This window comes from Euprymna scolopes, chromosome 22 (assembly GCF_053919585.1).
Source record: "Euprymna scolopes isolate OS-2025 chromosome 22, ASM5391958v1, whole genome shotgun sequence".
NCBI lineage: Eukaryota > Metazoa > Mollusca > Cephalopoda > Sepiida > Sepiolidae > Euprymna > Euprymna scolopes.
The window spans coordinates 32,930,132-32,950,011 of NC_136503.1; the positions used below are offsets into that span (position 1 = coordinate 32,930,132).

The 19,880-nt window shown below is 31.1% G+C and overlaps 1 protein-coding gene across 2 annotated transcripts in view; it reads left to right on the forward strand.

Moving 5' to 3' along the window:
• The first annotated feature begins 1,232 nt into the window (after positions 1-1,232).
• Positions 1,233-19,880, forward strand: part of LOC145243955 (calpain-9-like) — a 136,873-nt gene continuing 118,225 nt past the window's right edge. For both annotated transcript variants that reach the window (XM_080107082.1, XM_080107083.1), the window contains exon 1: positions 1,233-1,502. In XM_080107082.1, the coding sequence (XP_079963208.1) occupies positions 1,371-1,502 (132 nt within the window). In that variant the 5' untranslated portion in view covers positions 1,233-1,370. The remainder of the gene's footprint in view (positions 1,503-19,880) is intronic.

Consider the following 19,880-nt stretch of genomic DNA (forward strand, 5'->3'; position numbering starts at 1 on the left):
AACGTACCGACTCGTATCTTGATAAGGCCTAAAACCGTCTTCGGAATTTAGTGGGCGAGGAACTTCTCGCCTTACTACCGACTCTTTCCCACAGTGAAGACGTTGCAAGTCTGTCTCTGCTCTATTATTAATTTCATGGCAAGTGCTCGACTGAGTGCCAATCCATAGTTCACCCTGTAAAACGCTTGTAAAAAAACTCGTTTAACTACAACAGCTGTCAACAATTTCCCTTACTCTCTATCTGTGCCTAGAATTAAACAAAAAATCCATGAAGAGTTTATTTCCTTAAATTGTCCGTTTGTGGAACAAAATATCGTGGAGCTGCTTCCGGCTGATTATAAATCATTTTTTAAAAGTCCTATGTAAATAATATTTTGTTGGCCCGTCCTCTTAAATAACTTTCTACTTAATGTTCCACCATTATTGATCATCATTGAGTTGTCTCACCAACTACCTAATACTTATCAGTCCTTATCCTTGAGTGGCCTTCTGGGCTTGATAAGTGATTGACTGAGTAAAAATAAAAGATCTATAATATTTTATGTAAGACTTTAGCATGACAGACCAAAAATTCAAATATCATTGAATACAAAACATTGTCCAATAGACTAGTGACAGACCAATAAATCAGTGACAGACCAACGAAAATGGTATCTTAACCTTAAACATGACAATTTCGTTTACGTATGTATCTCCTCGACTCTTTTTTTTTTGCATTTAAGCTGCAGCCACTCGATGGTCGATGCCTCCGTTCAACCTCGAGAGACAATGGATATACTCTGTACAGGTTGTCGCGCGGATGATTGTGAGGCAGGAGTGGCGCAATATACCTCTCCTGAATCGGCATTGCTTGAGTCCAGTGGCCAAGATAAGTGCTAGACGACTAGAAACAATGCCAATATAAGCGGAGAGCACATATAATACTTGGAATTCTTAAATGGTTACCCATTTTAGTACTGACCAGGCTCAACGTTGCTTAACTTCGGTGATCTAACAATAAGCAGTGTATCAGCATGGTTATGTCGTATGAAACCATTTAATCAGCGATGAAAATCTTATTTGCAACTGAAACGTGACACACCGACAGCTCAAGCCGCTCACAGACATGACAAGCTGCATCTAAAAGTTGCCTCGAGTTACGCAGGCTGATGACGGTGGCTAAGAGTAAAGGTGGAAGTGAAAACGTCAGCAGGGCGCGAGTATATTTCTAAATATAAATCAACATTCGCATTTCAACTGCGGTGGGTTCGCTGTGAAGGCTGCGTGTTATCTTGGTCTTAATTTCGAATTGGTAGACGTCCATCGTTCCGAATCCGGAGATTTCCACGTTCTTTTCACCACGATATCTCTAGTAGCAAACGACGACAAATATGCCTACTTTTGAAGAAATACGAGACAAGTGTTTGAAAAATGGAACTCTTTTTGAAGATCCTGATTTTCAAGCTAATGACAGCATCCTCTATTTTAGTGGTGATAAGCCAATAACTTGGAGAAGACCAGGGGTAAGTGAATGTTTTCTCCTTTCTTTTTCTCTACATAAGACGTCATTCACTTTCTGATGTTCGGGCTTGGATCAAAATGTAGTATTTGTTCTGTGTCAAGAGTTCATCCTTCCAATTATTTTTCTTTTTTTGTTGAATTGATGAATGGTTAATTTCCTTTCGTTTTTTCTTTAATGGTTACGGACGTGTCTATTTTCAGTCGCGTTAGGAACTCCATTCTCGATAGAATCTCGTCGGGACACAACAAGCCAGACTATAATACTGCTTTTGAGGAAAGTGGATTTTCTTCCTATTAAAACCCAACATTGCATCTTACATTGCTCTTGAGTAGAAAGGAAGTGCATAGGGTCTCATTGTTCTTCTTTCGCGATATTTTACATAGGTTGCCATATTTAGTTGTTGTAATCTTTGACAAACAAAGATATTTACTCTATTTTATTACTCACGTTCAACCCTTGGATAGCATATCGTCAGTTAGACGATATTTGAGACCATGTCTAGAAAAAATTAACAAGACGTTTGTTTACGTTACGTTTAAACTTCTGCATGCAATCAAAGAAGGAGGTGCCGGAAAGAGGATTCCTGAGTTTATCTGTTCGAGGAAAGAAACTATTAGAATAAAAAGCTTTCTGGCATTTAGGGACATCAACAGTGAAGGAGTGTGATTTTGTTGCTAAGCGGGTTAGTCAGGTATATATGTCGAATGGGGCACAAGTGCAACGAGTTCATCAGAGCACATTCCACTAAAATATCTGCAAAACAGGTACAGAGATGCAACATTGCGGCGATGAGGCAGGAGTTGGAGCTTAGTTGACAAAGTTGTATCTATTAGATTAAAACCTGTTTTACCCTATACAAGAGGGAGGGGCTAGTGGTAAATGTGGCAACACTACTCCATGCATGGGCAAATGGTGGTCTTGTAGAGATACAGGATACTTTCAGGTGTTAGTAGTCTTCTAGCACGATAGAGGGAACCCACATTCTTTGCAGCAGCCTTTGCAATGTCCCCAATGAATTTTTTCCAGTTCATATTGTCCGTGAATGTTAACTGAATGAGTTTGAAGAAAGAGTTCTCAAGTAAAGTGTTATTTGCATATCGTTTGTACATTAGATTTTTATATTGCTTTTTTTTCCGACAGATGTGCTCTGTAGGTGTCTAAGCTAAGCTGGGCGTTATTTACAATTCCGGCATTATACATTTGAGAGTTATATTCGCAGTGGTTGTTGGCTTTTCAGGTGCCTCGTTTATCTACTTTTAAGCCGTCTATGATGAGCCGTTCTTTTTTTTGTTCATAATATTTATATTTCAAATTTTCATTTTTATTTTAAGTGTGACAACTACAGCGCTTCAGCCGTTGCACATTCTGTTTTAATAGATGAATTGTTGTCATTTCAATTATTTTAATGTTTCAGACAGCTAATCTCCATGGCGACATGATGTTTTTGGTTGTTGTATTCTCCGGCCTTCATTGGTTTTACTTGCTGTTTACAGAATTTATATGTTTAGAACCGCAATAATTATAGTGTTGTGTTTGTTAATTTCTTGTTATACATATTTTTATTGAGTACATCTTCATATTAGACGTACTCGCTACTCGTTTGGTCCGAAATGCTTTCGTTTTAATTTCTATTTTGATTACATTTGAAAATTCATACACTGTGACATATTTGTCAAAACATTTCATAATATAACTAAAACAATTAGTACATTCACTTCTATATTATTATTATTATTATTATTATTATTATTATTATTATTATTATTATTATTATTATTTGAAGCTCCTAGTTTGGAGCCGGGTTTGAGGGAAATCCTCTGAAAATGAATCCAATCTTTTTTCAGGGAGACGTTGATAAACGAACTCAGAATTATTATTATTACTAATAATAATATAATTATTTGCATCCATTAGGAGTTTCCACACAGGCTATCATCAAAGATTTTTCTCTGCCAATAACCGGTAGCATTCCATGGAATCTGGGTGACAGCAAGTCTACTCAGATTTTCAAATACTCTCCACCTCTTTCGATAACCTTTTCAAATTAGTTTACGTTTTCACAACAGCTGTTTACCATTGGTTTCTCGCGGCAACGATCATTAGTTCCACTGAAATTTGGGTGGCAATTAGCCTTCCCAAAGTCCCAGTCTGCTTCGCACTTATCCAGTGGAGATCTAATTACTGCTTTATCGCTTCGATTTTTGACACTTCACAGCTATTTCATACTGCACATTTTCGCGTGGAACAGGTCTATGCCGACATTACATTTTTTATTTTTATGATTTACTTACTAGGAGTATTCACACAAGTCATCATCAAAGATTTCTCTTTCTTGGTGGTATTATCTGGAATCTGAGTGACAAGTCTCCACAGATTTCCAGTACTCTCCACCACTTTCGATAACCTTTAACAGATGGATTTGCGTTTTTGCAACAGCCGCTTACCATTTATTTCACGTTAGATTATTATTATTATTATTATTATTATTATTATTATTATTATTGTTATTATTATTATTTACTCATTAAAAGTTTTCATACAAGTCTTTGTCATCAGTAATTTTTACAACACTAATTTTCACGCTAGTAATGACCGTTATCTTCCTTAGAATTTCAGTTGCAATGAGTCTTCCCAAGGTTGAATACGCTTTATAATATTGTAAGTGGTTTCCTTCCTATGTCTCTCCATCGACCATTTCATGTAATAATAGCCGAAGTTGATGATACCACTTGTCTATGAAGCTATTTTCTTCTTCATTTTTCTTCTACTTCTTCCTTTTCTTCTTCTTCTTCTTCTTCTTCTTCTTCTTATTATTATTATTATTATTATTATTATTATTATTATTATTACACAGAATTATTATTCTTTACCTTTTTATATAAAGCAAAACAGACTTATTATTTTCTCATTATATTTCCATCTAATTTATACAGAAAATAATTTTTGAAGGATGTTCTATTATCATTATCATTATAGAGTTCGCACAGATACTGAAATGGAAAGGCGCACCAGATTAATCGGAAAGCTTAGTCTTAAATAATAATTTAAACAAATAAGTCATCGAAGTCTCCTAGATAAGAAAATACTGCACTGTTGAATTGTAAGAAAAACACAAGGAGCACTTTTTAAACACGCATCAGTATCGAACACACTAATAGGCTTGTACACAATGTGAGTAGGGTTATTCCTGACAGAATATCATTTTATTATCAGTATTGTTTGAATTGAGGAGATACCCAACATATATATATATATATATATATATATATATATATATATATATATATATGTAGCAAGAGTTGCGCAATCCTCAACAACATCTTTCCTGAGAAGGTATTGTTAAATACCAGTTATCAGTAGAAATTTGAGGACGACTGGAAACACTGCTGAAATAAACGAAAAGTACATACAGTATCTGCTATTCTAATATAATCACCAATCTATTACTTGCAAGGCTCATCGTTGCTTAACTTCAATGATCTGGCGAGAACCGGTGTGTCAACGTGATTATGCCGTATATCTTGCCACAGACGAGTCACAGCATTATCATTAATGTTTTTTTGTATTCATCGTAATCAATGGACGGCCATTATATATATATATATATATATATATATATATATATATATATATATATATATATATTATATATAATAAATATATCATATATATATATATATATATATATATATATATATATAATACATTAAAACTATAGGACTATCCACTTATTAAGTGTTCTCTTTTCAAATTAATATGCTTTTAACTCTTTTTCAAAGTGTTTTTTTAACATGTTTTATTAACTATTTCCTCATATATATATATATATATATATATATATATGTGTGTGTGTGTGTGTGTGTTCATCAACGTTTCGAAATAAAGACGAAACATTCATGAACACATAACACGGTTTGTCCCTTTATATATATATATATATATGTATATATATATAAAGGGACAAACCGTGTTATGTGTTCATGAATGTTTCGTCTTTATTTCGAAACGTTGATGAACACATAATACGATTTGTTCCTTTTTATTTCTCTATTTTGTCGGAATACTATTTCCATTATTTTCATTAACGAAACAGTACTGTATGTGGATGACTAATAAGCCCCACTGTTTGTTTGTAAACAAACTGGCAGTTTGTAACCCCGTGCGACGGGCAAATGCTAATTTAATAGGCATTTGAGGAGAAATATTTACGGGCACTGATTCTTGGTCTAGTGGTTAGAGCTCTGCCGACTGTCAACACGATGGTTGTAGGTTCGATCCACGGCTGGGAAAAGGTGTATGTCTAGCTGCACTGATGAGCTGTGATACAACGAAGGAGACTAAAACTTGCTGATATCGTTTCAAATAATCTGGAATAACAGTAGGAGGAGATTAATTTCAAATATTTCTCGAATGTTATATTTCCCTGCTTTGGAAAAAGGGTATGATTATGAATATACACTATGAAATTAAATTTATTCATAAAAAAACTGGGGAAATATAATATATTAAAAAAAATTTGGAATCAAGTCTTCCCTTGCTGTTAACTTGTTTTTTATATTTAATCTTCACTCCAAACAAGGCACAGTGCCACATTGAAGGGGCTACTATCGGGGCTATAAGTTGCAGGGGATTATGAAGGGAGAAGAGTAGCAAGATGTCTGTTCACATTACACTTAAACTTCTGTATGTCAGTACAGTTGGGGAAGCAGAATCCCAAAGAGAGTTCCAAAGTCTAGCAGTTGTGGGGAATAAACTATTGGAGTAGAAGGCTTTCTTACATCTAGGGATCTCTACTGTGTAGAGGTGAGATTTAGCTGCTTTACAAGTTTGTCGGGGATATTTACGTCGAGAGGGTACAAGTGCTTGTAGTTCGTCAGAGAGTTCACCATTAAAGTACTTGTAGAACAGGCAGAGGGACGCAACATAGGACAGAGGTTGAAGCCTAAATGAGGTCGGTGACTCTCTTTTGAACCCTGTCTAGGAGTGAGAGACAAGTATCAGATGCACCAGCCCAAATGGGACAACAGTTTCAAATCATCTTAAACCCCAGCAGAAAATTTTAGTTTCCCAATTCATCAGGGCCAGAGGTTTAGGAAAATATATATTTTGTCATCTATATGAAAAACTAGGGAAAAAATGACTATGATAGAAACATTTTATGGCCGCAAAAAGTGCCAAATATAGACTCTGGACGACGGGTTATTCTCTTAATGTGCGACCTTAAAGGCAGATGTAACATAGACTATTACACAATTCAGATTTTACTTTTCTAATAAGCTTTCATTAATTAAATTCTGATCAATAGTCGCTGAGATTTAAAACTTACAAAATTGACAATAATAAAGATATCATTATTAATAAAATTTATGAGTCGTTCAATTATATAAGAAAATTGCTTAATCAAACAAAAAAGAAAGTTTGGAAGGAAATAGCATCTAAAATATTATTACAACCGGATATGATATATAAGAAGGACTATTTCATTCAATGGTATGAATATATTCTAGATATAATTGACACTAAATTATATAAGCCACCAGTGAACGATATAAAAAAGAAACTTAAAAATGTTTGTGTAGTTTTGTATGAAAATAAAGGTTTTGATGATGTAAATTTACCTAAAATATTTAATAAACAAAAAAATATACAATTACTACCAAATGAGTTCCAGAAAAAAGATCAAAAACCAATAGTTACATATAAACTAGGGCCAACAATACGCAATAAGATTTTTAATTATAAGAAAACGGTAGAACATATAAATATAAAAGATAATAATATAAATATTCCAGAATGTGAATGTAATTCCTCTCCGTTCTGTAATAATGAGATAAAACATGTAATTACAGGAGATTTAAATATAGTAAATAATCCTAAATTAAGAAAACTACTTAGTAAGGGTCCAAATTATAGAGAACCTAAATCCCTAAATTACACTAAATGCGTTAAAGAAGTAACTAAAGCACTAGAAGGTTTTATTATGTCTATGGTAAATAAATATAAATTGGCACAGTCTACGTTTGATGCATGGAAAAATAGTATACTTGAATGCGTAAATAAAAAGGTTAAACATATAAAACAATTTAAACACCCTAGAAAAACCAATCCTCTTTTAAAAAAATCAGAAATACGGGAGGAACTTAAAATACTTCAAGAAAAGTTTGTAATAGTTCCGATTGATAAAGCGGCAAACAATATAGCTTTTATATGTAAAAAATATTATATACAACGTTTATTGATAGAAGTAGGACTTATAGGAAACGTTTCGGATACCTATAAAGTAAGTAATAGTAATTTAGATAGCATTATTTTGAATAATAGTATTATTAATGAAAAAGTAGGATTAAAGTTAGAAGATAAACACAAAAATCTTCCATGTATGTATTGGATACCTAAAATGCATAAAAATCCAGTTGGTGCTAGATTTATTGTAGGTTCAAAGACGTGAATCACTAAACCTCTAAGTAAAGCTATATCTAAAATATTTAAATTAATTATAAATCAAATAAATAATTTTCATCTGAAAAGTAAATTTTATAGTAATATAAATCTATTTTGGGTAGTAAATAATTCCAAACTAGTGAAAGAAAAATTAGATAAAATAAATTCCAGAATAAAAGCAAAATCTATAGCTACTTATGATTTTAGTACGCTATATACTAAAATTCTGCACGAAAAACTTATAAAAGAATTAAATGATACTGTAGAGTTGGCTTTTCAAGGTGGAAAAGGTAAATATATAGACTTTTCAAACTCTAAAGCTTTCTGGTGTAAAAATAAAAATAGCAAAACTAGTGTTTCTAAAGGTATTTTAAAAATACTTATAAGTCATCTTATTAAAGAATGCTATTTTCAAATAGGAAATAAAATATTACTCCAAACGATAGGTATCCCAATGGGATTGGATCCTGCACCATTTTGGGCAAATTTGTATTTACATAGACTCGAGTATATATATATATATGTCATCATTATTAAAAACATATATATCTAAAACATATAACTTTCATGGGTGTAGGAGATTTATAGATGACCTTATATGCATAAACGATAATGATGAATTCGAAAAAAATAAACATCTTATATATCCAAACGAACTAAAATTGAATTGTGAACATAGAGGACAACAGGCTACATTTCTGGATTTAGATATAAAAATTGAGGATGGGATTTTTCTTTATAAAATATTTGATAAAAGAAACGCATTTCCCTTTAAAATAGTACGTATGCCCCATAAGGATAGCACCTGCCCTATTTTTGTGTTTTATGGAACCATTATGTCAGTTTTTGAGAATAGCTCGCGTTACTCTAAAATTAACAGATTTTATACCACCAGTTTCTAGCTTAGTAATAAGGATGATAAAACAAGGTGGAGATAAAAATAAAATATTTAAACAGTTAAATAAAGCATTTGTTTGTGATCCTGATGCTTTTGAATCGTTTAAGATAAACCAGACTATATTAATAAAGGAAATCCAAAACTATATTAGCAATGTATAAAATGTATTTATAAGTACATATAATAAATTTATAGATATAAAAAAAAATGTATATATGTAAAAATAAAATATTTTTAACCTTTATATATCTAATTTTAAATAAATAAGAATGTAAATATACAAACTACTAATTATAGTGGCGGTGATAAGTAGTTAAATGGATTAATCCAAAGCTTATAAATACAAGACTGAAAAATTAAATGTATCTATTTTAAATGTGGAAATTGATGAATCGCACAGGTAAGAAATTCATTTTTATACTATGAAAAGGTTAGTAATTGCAATTAAGAATAGGAAATTGGATAAAATTTTTTTTTGTAACATGTCTTCTTCCTAAGATTAAGGGTGGTGGTGTTTGATCAACACTGCTGGGGAGCCATGATGTAATATACTGTTTTGTTTTTAAATCCCCGAAACAGTGTTTCATGGTAAACAACTGATGATCCCTTGAAAAATAAAAAAATAAAATTGGTATTATAGTAAATTCGAGAGAGTTGATGCAGTGATTGCAGGTGATTAAATGACTTACTGACTAGATTTTTTTTTTTTAACGAATGATAAATAGTAACTTTTTGTATGATTTCAAATGTTAAAAACTTCAAAGACTATATATATATATACTTTTCAACAATTCAACAGTGCAGTATTATATATATGTATATATATATATATATATATATATATATATATATATATACTTTTATAGAATTCAACAGTGCAGTATTTTCTTATCTGGGAGACTTCGATGACTTATTTGTTTAAATTATTATTTAAGACTAAGCTTTCCGATTAATCTGGTGCGCCTTTCCATTTCAGTATCTGTGCGAACTCTATAATGATAATGATAATAGAACATCCTTTAAAAATTATTTTCTGTATAAATTAGATGGAAATATAATGAGAAAATAATAAGTCTTTTTTCGTTTATATAAAAAGGTAAAGAATATATATATATATGTGTGTGTGTGTGTGTTTGTGTACATGTATGTATATATATAAGTAAACAAGAAATTAAAATGAAGGTATAAAAACTATATATTTATATATAGATACTTATTCATTTATTCAACAAGATGCACATTTGATAAGTAGGGACTCTTTTTGCCATGCCATTTCGAAGCCTAATACTTCTCATCAGAAGAGTGGAGAAAGTGCTTGGAAACTTGATAGAAATGCGACGTCTAGCGATAGTATCATTAGGAACGAAATAGATTATTAATGCTGTTTAGTGGAGTTACGAGTGGTTTCTGTGTAGTTTGCATTATGCTATTGCTGTATGTATATAGCATATATTAAATTTTACATTTATATATATATATATATATATATATATATATATATATATATATATATATATACTTGTAACCGAATTGAATATTGAAATGCTCATATCTTTGGTTTTATGGGACGAAACTACATGATTTTAATTATTATATTACTATTCTGTGGTTAAATTTTGACACGTGATAAAAAAATATATTTTCAAACAAATAAAGTATGGCCAAATTTGCCCACATTTGTATATCTAGTGTCCTGGCAAGTCAGCTTCAGTTTTACTGTCTAGGTTGAATACATTGTGTCCTTTCCAGACCACTAATATATATATATATATATATATATATATATATATATATATATATATATATATCTTTCTCTCTCTCTCTCTCTCTCTCTCTCTCTCTCTCTCTCTCTATATATATATATATATATATATATATATATATATATATATATATATATTAAAGCATGTCTGAGTGAACACTGCAGAGTTATTCTTTTTTCCAATTTTTGATATCTTTTCAATTCGTCGAGCGGTCTTTTTATTTCAGCTGGCATATTATGTATTATGGCGCCCTAAAGTTGTTGTTCGGCCATATTCGTCTCAAGCGCTTTCTGTCGGTTCAACCGATCATCATCAAGAGCGATTGTTGTTGTTGTATCATTTTCCTTTTCCTTTTCTTTGAGGCTTGGTGTGCCAGCTGAAAAAAAAAGACCGCTCGGCAAATTGGAAAGAACCCCCACCCCCCAAAAAAACATCGGAAAAAAAAGAATAGAACATTTGATTAAACACGACAGTTATTCTTTTCTTCCGATTTTTTATATATAATTTTTTTTGTGTATAATTTTTATTGTATATATATATATTAATTTTATTTATACAAACATTAATGGCTACATATGTGCATACATGTTTCTGTAATCACCCACGTTGGGGGATTACGTCTTCAGGCCAAGAATTACCGTCGAAAGTGATATTTCCACCAAATACATTTTCCTATTTCGTTTATCAAGTTAGCATGAAACCTGGCTGGGAGTCATAAAAAATGGTAAAAGGATGAGTGAGGTCTTTGAAGATAATAAACATCTTTTTCATTTCCCTTTCCCCTTCCAAGCTAACTTTTGGTTTTATGGCATAAGGTAATTGAGAATTTAGTTTTCTTGTATTGGAGTCTGTAAGTTAAGAACCTTAACGATGGTCAGCTAAGTACTGACCGGTGCCTTTTAATCTACATCCACCCACACACACATGCAACACACATACAACACACACATACACCGCCACATCCACACACACACATTAATACGTATATCCAAAAGCTAATCCATGCTGTACGCTTTTTTTATTCACAACACACATACTGAAACTAGACAATAACTCTGAAACTACGCAGGAATAGAGTTAAAAAATACATTAAGGTAAATAAAACAAAACAAAAATAAATAAAATTAAATAAAAATAAATAAAAATAAAATAAAATTAAAACAAATAAACAAACAAACTATGAATAAATATAAAACACGAAAGTTATCTAAACCCCACATGTACCTATATACATATATCAATATACTTATAAATGCCTATGCTTTGCCACACCCGCGCATATATACACACACACATTACAGACATACAGAGACGAATAATAGCGTTTTTCTTTACTTCTGTATCGTGGTAACCCCTTCGTACATTCAATAGTATGCTACCACACTCCAGACGGGTGCATATATATATATATATATATATATATATATATATATATATATATAAACACACACACACATGCACACATACATACATACATATATATACATATATATGTATATATACATATATACATACACACGTATACATACACATATAACATATATATACAACATTCGGACATTCATACATTCTTGTAGTCTATATTGTTACAAACAATCATATACGAGGCATCCTATTCTAATAGTTCAGAAATATATATGCATATACATACATCTACATACAGTACACACAGAAATACATCCATATACAAACATACACACAGATATATAGATACACATATATATAAATATACAAACATACATGCATACATTAAATACACTTATACATACATACTCACACAAATATAGACATATACATATATACCTGTACCTTGCCACCAAATGATACATCTAAAGTAGACACAGACATGAATACATTTACCATATAAATTCCCTTTTTCTATCAAACTCTACACGCATAGTTATATTTCATATCCCCACCCGCTTGTTACATTTTCCTAAGTTATGTCTATATTTGTGTGAGTATGTATGTATAAGTGTATTTAATGTATGCATGTATGTTTGCATATTTATATATATGTGTATCTATATATCTGTGTGTATGTTTGTATATGGATGTATTTCTGTGTGTATTAGAATAGGATGCCTCGTATATGATTGTTTGTAACAATATAGACTACAAGAATGTATGAATGTCCGAATGTTGTATATATATGTTATATGTGTATGTATATGTGTGTATGTATATATGTATATATATATGTATATATATGTATGTATGTGTGTATGTGTGTGTGTTTATATATATATATATATATATATATATATATATATATATATGTATATATACACCCGTCTGGAGTGTGGTAGCATACTATTGAATGTACGAAGGGGTTACCACGATACAGAAGTAAAGAAAAACGCCATTATTCGTCTCTGTATGTCTGTAATGTGTGTGTGTATATATGCGCGGGTGTAGCAAAGCATAGGCATTTATAAGTATATTGATATATGTATATAGGTACATGTGGGGTTTAGATAACTTTCGTGTTTTATATTTATTCATAGTTTGTTTGTTTATTTGTTTTAATTTTATTTTATTTTTATTTATTTTTATTTAATTTTATTTATTTTTGTTTTGTTTTATTTACCTTAATGTATTTTTTAACTCTATTCCTGCGTAGTTTCAGAGTTATTGTTTAGTTTCAGTATGTGTGTTGTGAATAAAAAAAAGCGTACAGCATGGATTCGCTTTTGGATATACGTATTAATGTGTGTGTGGATGTGGCGGTGTCTGTGTATGTGTGTGTTGTATGTGTGTGTTGTATGTGTGTTGCATGTGTGTGTGGGTGGATGTAGATTAAAAGGCACCGGTCAGTACTTAGCTGACCATCGTTAAGGTTCTTAACTTACAGACTCCAATACAAGAAAACTAAATTCTCAATTACCTTATGCCATAAAAACCAAAAGTTAGCTTGGAAGGGGAAAGGGAAATGAAAAAGATGTTTATTATCTTCAAAGACCTCACTCATCCTTTTACCGTTTTTTATGACTCCCAGCCAGGTTTCATGCTAACTTGATAAACGAAATAGGAAAATGTATTTGGTGGAAATATCACTTTCGACGGTAATTCTTGGCCTGAAGACGTAATCCCCCAACGTGGGTGATTACAGAAACATGTATGCACATATGTAGCCATTAATGTTTGTATAAATAAAATTAATATACCTGCTTTGTTCACTCATTGAGCACTATTTTGGTAGACACATGTTGTTTCACTGGATGTACTTCTAGGAAACTAAACTCTACTGGCTATATATATATATATATATATATATATATATATATATATATATATATATATATATATATATATATATATATATATATATATATATATACTAGTATTTCAGCCAGGCGTTGCCCGGGTGTTTGGATGTATATGTTGAGCAAAAAAAAAATATATATAGTGGTAGTAGGAAGGCAGGCTTGAACCCGCACCGCAAAGGAGGGAAAGAAAGGGGGGGAAACAGACGTCTATGCTGTTACAACCACCACCAAACCGGAAGCGACATTTTTTAAAAGTAAGGCTAGACAATCTAAAGGAGATGATAACCTTCAAAAATATCGGCGAAAAAAGCGACCGCCCTGAAGAAAAGTATCTTGTTGAAGTTGAAGATATTAATGTTTTCAGCCAATTTTTCGATATTTGTCGTATGAAAGGTCGAACTTTAAAATGATATTGATCTTAGAAAAATCCGTCGCCTCCGTCAAAAGCTTTTGGCAGACATGCAAACATACATGCATACATTTATATATTGGTAACTAAAAATTTTCGACCCAAACCGATGAAAAAGCTTGCCCTATTTCTAAATACCCTTTATGTAAAATTTCAAATGTTTAGATCAGAAATTGTCTGAGTAATTTGGTAGAGACCACAGAGGTAATTTTTTTTTATCTTTGACTTCTATTATGACGCCTTAACATTTATTGTTTTGGGCTCAAATCAAGTTATTAAGTTAGATCCATGTCCAAGGAACCTATATCTAACATTTCAAGATTTTAGACCCAAAATTGTCGGAGGAGTTTGGTAGAGTTCTCAAAACTCAAATCGTTGAACTTTAAGCCGTTAACAGCCAAATTTCTAGTCGAACACCGATCACATCGATTTTCCCAAATCTCAGTACTCTGTATATCAAATTTCGAGTCTGTAGACTTTAAATTGACAAAGTTATTGCGTAGGGAAATGTACACACATATACACAGACACGTTCACTTTTATATATATATATACTAGCAATGGAGGTGTATGTTGAGCAAAAATTGCCGGAGGAGGTAGGTAGAGTTCTCAAAGGTCAAATCGTTGAACTTTGACCCCTTAATCGCAAAATTTCTGGCCGAAAATCAATTACGTCGATTTTTCCAAATCTCAGTACCCTGTATATCAAATTTCGAGTATTTAGACTAAAAATTGACAGAGTTATTGCGTAGGGAAATGTACACAGACACACAGACACGTTCACTTATATATATATATATATATATATATATATATATATATATATATATATATATATATATATATATATAAAAGCTTTACGGAGTACTAACTTCCATCGAAAAACACTTCAGTATAAACTCCTTTTACAGATACATCTAAGCGTGTTTATTATGTGTGGATTTGTGTACAGTAACGAACTCATGTACGTTCGCATTTAACTGTTCTTATCTTGATCCGCATTTGCCTCCAGTTATGAAAAATGAATTTTTCTGCTTGAAGTTAATATGAATTTGCATTGGCGAGGCTTTAAGTAGCGTCATAGAGTGCAAAATAATCTTACTTTCACTTCCCCAAGGAATAAGATTTACTGGCTTAAAGTCTGAATTAGGATGGGTTTACCGCCGTGATCTGGATAATACATCAGTTCACATATCTATGTATATGTGTGTGTTTCACATATATAGGTATATATATATATATATGTGTGTGTGTGTGTGTTTTATATGGCACAAGCACGTTGACACGCCGGTTCTCGCCAGATCACCGAAGTTAAGCAACGACGAACTGGCCAGTACCAGATGGGTGACCATTTGTGAAGGCGGGGCACTGTATGTACCGCGAGGTAAAACAAGCCGTGGTAGGCACCCCTATCTAGTGATGGCGTCACGATAAAAAAATACTCTTTATAGCCCTGGCGACGCATCAAATATTTAGCTACCAACAAGATATGAATTACACTTCAAACTCGTGTAGTGAGTTCAATCTCGGCTATGACCGGACTGGATGGATGGATGAATGACTGGACGGTGTGTATTTTCCCCCAAACGTCTGGGCTTGATAGATGGGAGACTAAAACTTGCTGCTATGGTTTCAAAGGGTCTGAAATAACAGCAAATGGCGACTTCATTCCACATATTTCTCATATGTTCTATAGTGGAAATAAGTCCTCCCCAAGATTCCAGTGTGCTGTGCTCTCGTTATGATGAAATATGATTAACGCTCATCCTCATCAGTCTATTTATTATCCTTCATCCTTCATTATATTTTAAGTCATAACAGCTAAGGTTAATGTCTTAAGAGTAGGCAATAACATTGCTATAATAGTTTTAGCAGTTTCGGTTCTCTTTTGAATCTTGCAAATATGACACTGAAAATAATAATGAAAATTTATATAACCAAAATATTAAAAAAAACTATCAATCCTCGTTAAAAGAAATTCCGAAAATGTATATTTTAAGAATTAAAAGTTTAGCAATTTAAGACATAAATGTTACAACTTCGAAAAGCGTTTCTTGCGAAGCATAAAAATAGTTAAACAAAATGTTTTTTTTATAAACTTTAAGAAAAAGGTACAAGATTTGATTTGTAACTAAATCAATTTTCAAACTGCACTTCTAGTTTACAAAGTAACATATAATTTTTTTATTTAAATTTAATCTTAAAAAAGCTTGAATTTATTTTATGTTATGTGCATTTTCTTGTACTTAAACTTTGTTCTACTTTTTTCAGCTAAATATTTTAAACTGTCCAACAAAATATAAATAGCTTATAATAAATACAAGATAATTTTAAGATTCAATTAAAATTAAATTTTTATACACTACTTTGTAAAGTTTATAAAAGTGCACTTTGAAAATTGATAAATTTCAAATTAACTCTTGTATCTTAATTCGTAAATGATTACTTAAAGAGAAGTTGCATATATAATTCCGTTTCATGCGTTTTAGTTTGATTATGAGTACGTGTTACGTTCGTTCGGATTAATTATGTTTATAATTTTTATCTGTTCAGCTGTTTTACTCTTTGATTCCAAATTTCTGCGGCAGCATAAGTGTAACCTTCTAACACGCATTAATGTCTTCGTGCTTTCACTATAAACAATTTGACCGATGTTTTCATATTAATAAATATACATATCAGTAATTACGCAGCAAACAAAAATAAATTCCTTAAGATACGATTTCAGATTATATATTTTATGGAAATAACCTCAGATAATGCAGGAAGCCACTTAATATAAGGAGAAACAAAACGAAATATGACACTAAAAAAAACAAGATATACCAAATGGCTTTAGGCCTTGAAAAAATCAAATATACAGAAAGAAAACAGTCAGTTGCAAAACTGACTGTTACTGGAAAGTCAGCTAGAGTGGGAAACTGTTTTATCACGATGGTATAAAAACGAATTACTGAAGATTATTAGATCAAAGAGTCAAACGAGCTAAGACAAATGAGGCAGGGAATAGATCAGACAGTTATGAACGTGCCAAAAAAGTATTTATAGAAAAGAATGTGTACTTCCTTCCCAACTGGTCGTGTCTGTTCTTGTATTCCTTTTGGGCCAGTTTGCTGCATTCACTTACTATATAGTTTATCGTTTCGTCTCTTTCACTACGAGTGAAGAACTTTTGAACTTTTGAGATGAAGAATGATAATTCGTCTTATTTGGATGTCTATAAGAGAGAAGATGAAGAAAAAAAGAGAGGTTTTGGCCAACAAAATTACCGATACGTTTCTAAACTTTATTAAAATACTTCTAAGTAGGACAGTGATTCAGGAACCTAAATATAGCAAAGATACACCCCATACTTGGTCTGACAGTAGATTTGTAGATATAGAGAATAGCCTCAGGTGTGAGAAGGTGTTTGAAATGATTGAGAAAACAGACTTTACGAGAGATATAAAGTACGAACTTCAAGAAAGATTCGATAAGAAAAATTTATAGTCTATTTTTCTTCAATAACAGAGTCTAAAGAAAAAAGGGAACACTTAATACTGAAAAACAAGAGTTGAGTCTAAACAGAATTAACCAAAAAACCCGTATCTCAGCTCACGATTAATCACCAAAACAGATGAGTACAGATGCCGCCTCTTAATTAATCAAAGCGTATAGATTACAATTAATGCATACAAATCAAAAAGTTTCAGGTACATGATATGCTTAGAATAAACATAAACAAAGCAACTCCTACAATTCTGTGTTAATAAATATTACGTGATATATTCTTTAGGGTCTTATACGCGTGAATGTTTAGGTTTTCACTCTATTATTGAGAAAAAAGGAAAGGTGTATATGAACTAAAATACCAATTATTCGCTTTATTCGCGAACACTATTGTCGTACGGCTTTTCACAAACAAATACGAGTAGTTGATAGTGAGTTACCATATAAACTTAGCATAACCATCATGTCGCACGAGGAGGTAGAGCAGCTACCATAAAAAACTACGCTCATTCAAGAATGCGTGTTGTTAGATATAAAATACTGTAATCGTTTCAACATTCTTCTTTACTTATAAAATGAAATCCTAGGGAAGACGAATCAATGATAATCGGCTGCTGCGTAAACGCAAAGCAACTTGCAATGGCTATAAAAAGAAATGGAGAGCGGTATATTATTACCCCGATTCTAGGGAACACGACCGGTTTTTATAAGTAAGTAATTACTAATGATATTCTGTGTGAAAACGCATAGTGATTAGTACTATTTGGATTATTTGAACTACTGTCTTCATCTTGAAAAACGTAGCATGCTCTCCTTCCGTTAGCCATGACTGGATACGAATTTCTAAATAATTCGCAATTGTATTTTGAGATTTTACCGAACAATGTAACTTTTAACAAGTACTTTATCTACTACGCCACGGATTCCAAAAGAATAGAATTGTCGAATCTATTTCTGCTTTAATTAAAATCAATATGCTAAACATCATTACATCCGTGGACGAGAAAATCTATTATTCAATTAAACAAATCAAATATAAATTAAAAACTGAAATAAATAGTTAATACTAAAATTTGCAGTAAATAATAAAATAACATAAAATAATACAACAGACGTAACTGCCAAAGTATTCCGTATTCAGTACAACTATTAAAGACTCATCCCTTTAAATATGTTCAGCGTTCTAAAAAATTGTTTAAAAATTAACTGTCAGAACGGGATCTTGTTCGAAGAGTTTTATTATGTAATGGAGATGAGATCGAGGCCTTTCAATTTGCTATTCATCAGGGAAGTTTGATTTCACCAATGCTTTACAGCGATTCCAGTATGAATTTTTAAGCCTAAAACATTTTTGGTTTTGTTTTTTGTATTACATATGATTTATACTCAGTAATGGCTGGCGGAAAGAGAACATGCTACCACCGTGAATTAAATAAAGGGCTCCGTTCAAAATTCTGTGCAGATTTCCGCGTACAAAAGAAATATTCTCAAGTTTGACAAGGAACACCTGAAGTCGGTCGAAGGTTAATAAAAATTATGATAATAATCATAATAATAATAATTATTATAATAATAATTATGATGATAATAATAATAATAATCATAGTAATAATACTAATAAAAATAATTATAATAATAATAATCATTATTATTATAATGATAATTATAATAATAATTATAATAATAATAATTATAATAACAATAATAATAATAATTAAAATAATAATAATTATTATAATAACAAAAATAATAATAATAAAAATAATAATGATAATTATAATTATAATAATTATAATAATAAAAAAATAATAATTATTATAATATTAATAATAATTATAATAATAGTAATAATAATAGTAATAGTAATAAAAATAATAATAATAACAATAATAATAAAAATAATAAAAATAATAATAACAATAATAATAACAATGATAAAAATAAAAATAGTAATAATAATAGTAATATTAATAATAACAATAAAATTAATAATAACAATAAAATTAATAATAGTAATAATAATAACAATGATAAACACAATAATAAGAGTAATAATAGTGATAATAATAATAACAATAATAACAATAATAATAACGATAATATAACAATA